Source organism: Phaseolus vulgaris, chromosome 8 (assembly GCF_000499845.2).
Source record: "Phaseolus vulgaris cultivar G19833 chromosome 8, P. vulgaris v2.0, whole genome shotgun sequence".
Classification (NCBI taxonomy): domain Eukaryota; kingdom Viridiplantae; phylum Streptophyta; class Magnoliopsida; order Fabales; family Fabaceae; genus Phaseolus; species Phaseolus vulgaris.
Genome location: NC_023752.2, coordinates 59,902,110 through 59,907,161, shown reverse-complemented (window position 1 = coordinate 59,907,161; position 5,052 = coordinate 59,902,110). Strand labels below are relative to the sequence as shown.

At 28.1% G+C, this 5,052-nt stretch overlaps 1 protein-coding gene across 1 annotated transcript; it reads left to right on the top strand.

Annotated features, from left to right (window-relative positions):
- The first annotated feature begins 461 nt into the window (after positions 1-461).
- LOC137824403 (uncharacterized) lies at positions 462-1,866 on the top strand. The gene is made up of 4 exons (XM_068630039.1): positions 462-613; positions 847-978; positions 1,110-1,280; positions 1,573-1,866. Exons 1-4 carry the CDS (start codon positions 536-538, stop codon positions 1,663-1,665), a joined length of 474 nt encoding a protein of 157 aa, XP_068486140.1. The 5' UTR covers positions 462-535; the 3' UTR covers positions 1,666-1,866.
- The last annotated feature ends 3,186 nt before the right edge of the window (positions 1,867-5,052 follow it).

Sequence of the window (5,052 nt, the reverse complement as noted above, 5' to 3'; positions counted from 1 at the left end):
TTTTTATGAATTGTTCTAATATTGCAACAAGAACATTAATGAACAATCAATTTTGTACAAACATAACATTTAATATATGTACAATGTTACATAAATATGGCATTGGCTACTGATTTTTCTAACCTTGACATGATATCCCTCCAACAATTGCATACCATTAAGCCCTTGAAACAGTCTCAACTTGAGAAGTGAAATATGTTTTCATGTAACACTATTAATTAATTTATAAATATATCTGGACTAAGAAATATGCTGCATATCAAAACAGCTAGCTAAGTTTTAATCTGCTGATAGAACAAATTTGACTCTGGTGATTATGAATTTAGCAGGATAAAAAAAAACAAGTTTGTCCCTATAAGTTAAAGGTTAAAACAGTTGCCACCTACGGTAACTCCATATCTGTTTCACATGTGACCAACAAGATTCTTTGTTCTCGTCCTTTTCACTAACCATACACTTCTGTTTTGGATTTCTTTATATATAGTTCACTTCATAGTTTGTGTGTGCATGAGAGAGAGAGAGAGAAAGAGAGAAAATGGTTTACAGGGTTCACAGGAGAACAGTACTGTATAGGAGCATACAAAAGCTTCGTTCAATCACTAACTCCAATGCGGTGATTAATTACTCATTTCTCTTTTCTCCCTTTAATTATCTGATGTAGTACTGCATCCCTTTTAGTCAAAACTTCTCCACTCTTAATATTATTCTTATTTGAATAGAACCTTTAAACTTTTCATTCTACTTACTTTCTTGTTTCTTGCTTCTTTTTCCTCTAAATAAAATATGTATGTTCAAGAACTGATTGAGGTTATGTTGAAATATGATGGATTTGCTTGGTTGATGCAGCGGCGGAAAACCTCTCTGATACTGAATGCAACGAAGTACATACGTGGTTTAAAGCAAAAGTTACAAGAATTGAACCAATTAGGAGTTCCTGCTGCAGCACAAAATGTCATCGACAATGGTCCAATGCCTGTGGTATGTATGATTTAGTTATTTTTTTATCAGTAAAGAATCAATAAAATAAAATAAGTTTCAATCTTTATACAGAGATTTCAGGAGGAATCTTTTGTGTGATTGCTTTATGGTTCTTGGTGGTGTTTTTGCAGCTTAAAGTGGAAACTCAAGAGGAGGGGTTTATGATCAAGGTGGTGTGTGAAAGGAGTTGCCAGGGATTGTTGACATTCATATTGGAAGGCTTTGAAAGGCTTGGTCTTGAGGTGCTGCAGGCTAGGGCTTCTTGTGTGGAGAGCTTCTCTCTAGAAGCATTTGGAATCAAAGTAAGTAATACTAATAAGGTGAAACACTCACTCAAACATGCAAAGCACATTTCAGACAGAAACTAATAATGCATGGAATTCTGAATCATGAATACTGTCACTATCAGTGAATCTAACCAGAAAGGACTAGGTTCCATATTGATTTTATAGAGTTGTCCATATTTAACCTCCTATGATGTCTACAAGATAATTGTTTTCAAAAGAAATTATGTGGGAAGAAATATTGACACTACAATGTGACCTCAATTTGGATGAAGTCACTGACAAATTGGATTCTTTGTTGATCTTCCAGGAGAACAATACCCTCCATGTGGATGCACAAGTAATTGAGAAAGTGTTGTCTCAAGCTATACAAAATTGGAGGGAAGTTACAATGCAATGTTGATCCAGCAATGAACCTGTCTATGATAAGAACAAGTTTTCTTTTCATTGTTTTTCAGTTGATTTTGTTGCTTCATGTTCAAATGGGTTGGAGTGTTAGTCTTAGCCCAATCTAGTGATTAGATGTGTGTGGTATGTATCTTGTGGCAATGGTGACCAATCTTCTTATTGGATTATATGCAGCACACTGTTATTTTGTTTCCAACCCTTTTGTTCTGAGTGTGTCAAAGAGGTGATGTAAATATTATTTCAGATCCAAAAAACTCTCATTTCGGCTCATTTTAATCAAAAATTACTTTTAAGAAAAAGAATTGAATTGTTCTTGCTTCATTTTGGAAAACGCCAATTATGTTGCTCCTTGACATTAATGAAACCAATCAATATAAAATAAGTTTTTTTCCAAAGTCTCATGATATATATAACTTGAAAGTGTATACAAACTAAAAGGACTAACATGAATAATATCGATTAGAATTAAGTAACTTTTTAACTTTTTCTATAATTGTGAATTTTTTTATATAATTATAAGTAAAAAACATTATTTTGGTCTTTAATAAAAAGTTTGATTTTTTTGTTTTGATTCCCATTGTATACTAAAATCTGATAAGTGAAGACATATTTGTTAAAGTGACACAAAGGAGTAGAAGTTATACACGTATTCTTTTTTTTTTGGGTGTCAGTAACTTTTTATATTTTGTTTTTCTATCATAAAACTTTTATTTCTACCCTAGTTTTATTATATATTAACACTACTTAGGTATGAATTGTCTCTTAAGTGACACGTCGGTTATTCCTTGGAAGTGAGACATTTTTAAATTATTTTAAGTGACACGTCATTTACTCATTGGAAGTGAGACATTTTTAAATTATTTTTTATTAAAGAAAACAATTCATCAATTTACTAATTTCTATTAAGTGATGACACATCTCTTAAAGTAAATCATCAACGACCTTTGAGGCTCGGACACTTCTTCGCTCGGACACTTCTTCTTAAATGGCGTATCCGCGTCGGACACATGTATCTGTGTCGACACTCGTACGACATTCGTAGGATACTTATCGGTGAAGTGTTCAATTCAAAAAAATATTTGTTGAATTTTTGAAAATTCTAGCACAGTTCTAACACAATTTTAAAAGGTATAAATAAAAATAACTTTCTAAAAACTCAAATTTATTGTATAAATTTTTATTATGATTATAAAAATAAGAACAAATTCTTTTGAACCAGTCATGAAAAATATCTTTCTACTCCCAAAAGAATATGGAACATACTTTTGCACATAAATATTTATTTTCAATTTATATAATTCAAAATTATATAATATATAGATATGTGTCCCCGTATCCTACATTTTAGAGATGATACGTATCTCCGTGTCCGTATCCGTGTTGTGTCAGTGTCCGTATCCGTATATGTGCTACATACAACTGAATATAACTTTATATATATATATATATATATTATTTTAATTTTTTTTGGTCCAAGTAATTTTTAATTTTATTTTTGGTTCCATAAAATTTGTTTACATTATTTAAACCGTGAATTATCTATTATTTGGTGACCTTGTACACATATATTTGTTTAGAATTATTTTCTTTTAAGGAAAAAAGAGAGTAATGGTTTCATGAATGACGTTATGAACATCTATTAAGTGATGACATATTTGTTAAGTGACACGTAAGAATAATAAAAATGATGTAAATAACTCAGTTTTCTTCCTTTAAGATTTGAACCCTTTTTATATTTGAAGATAAAATTTAAAGAAGAAGAATTCCAGAAAAAATAAATAAATATTTATCCTTCTTTTATGTTCACCATATTCAATGAAAAATTTGAAAAAAAATAAAGATATAAATGCTAACTAATAGAAAATAATTTTTTTCCATAACATTAATTAATTTTTTAAAATATAATATTTTAAAAAAAATACATAAATTATTCTAATTTCGTTGATATTGTCATTTAACAGACAAATAAACATAGAGACTGAAAAAATATATAAAAAAGACTAAAATGAGAAAAAAAAATTACGAGTAAGAAATTTTAAGAATTTATTCAGAATAAAAAAAAATTACATGGCAATTTATACGCATCTGCGCACGTGTCAATTAATATACACATCATCACTTAATGGATATAGATAAACAGTAAATAACAATAACAATAAAATTTGTTTACCTCATTAGTTCAACCATAGTTACCCTGAAGTCAATATGAACTAAATATATATTTTAATATTCTATAATATATCAACTTAAAAACTAATGTAAGAATATTTAGCAGGGTAAAATTTTGAATTAGTATAAAAGGATTGATTTGCATGTCCTAAAAGATAAATGTATAATAAATAATTAAATAATATTATTTTATATGTTGTTCATTTATAGAATTTTTTACTTGTTAAAAAGAACTATAAAATATTTTTTTAAAAATCATATTAGTAACAATTCAAATTCAAATGATTTACAATAATTTTTCATAATTTGTGAAATTTTTCCTCTTAAATTTATAAAAATTCATAAAAAAAAAGTTAATTTCATTGTAGATTTTTATATACATTTTGTAAAATTCTACAAAAATTTATATTAAAAAACTTTGGTTGCTAATTAGACACCAATTTAGAAATCATTTAACAATAATAGAAACTAATTTAGAAAAAAAAAAAAAAATTAGTCTCTAAAATGGTCTCTGATTTAATCACTATAGCAAACTAATTATTTTTTGTCTCTAAAAATTAGTTTCTATTTTATGATTTTCTTGTAGTGTTAATCCTTGTGGGGTCAGTTGAGAAAAGTGATCCTATCAACTTATTTTACATAACTTATTATAGGTCCCTAGATTTTGGTATAAATTACTACTTGAAAACTGCCTTGAATATAAATTTTCAGGCAAGAAAAATTAATGTTAACCTTCAGTAGTACCCTAGGTTAGAAGGTTTGAACGTGGTGGGAATGTGGTCTCAATTTTCAATTTCTCTTACAAGGATGTTATTTGATGAAATTGTTTGATTATATGTTGTGCGAATATGAATAAATATTAGAGTTTTACAGTTTGGAGGTTAAATATTGTTTTTGAAGTTGAAAATGTTCTTGAATGTTATGAATTTTTTAAAATGTTATGTGATTGAATGATATGTATTATATGTGAATGATGAAAATTATTTCAAATTGATGTCATATATTTGGGATAATGTATGAGTTATTGTTTGATGAAAAGTCTATATTTTAAAATATCAGGTTGTAAGAAGTTGATGAAGGAATTCTTACACACCGGATCCCATTGTAGACACTCAATATTGGATGTTTGAACTTACCCTGATCTTTAATGTATGGATTAGATGTTAGTATCTCGTATGAAAATACTTAATGAGTCTTCCGGAAGACGATTGAT

Coding starts and splice junctions, on each gene's coding strand:
- LOC137824403 (XM_068630039.1), top strand. CDS start 536: ATGGTTTACAGGGTTCACAGGAGAACAGTACTGTATAGGAGCATACAA. Junction 614..846: donor CAATCACTAACTCCAATGCG/GTGATTAATTAC, acceptor TGGTTGATGCAG/CGGCGGAAAACCTCTCTGAT. Junction 979..1,109: donor ACAATGGTCCAATGCCTGTG/GTATGTATGATT, acceptor GTGTTTTTGCAG/CTTAAAGTGGAAACTCAAGA.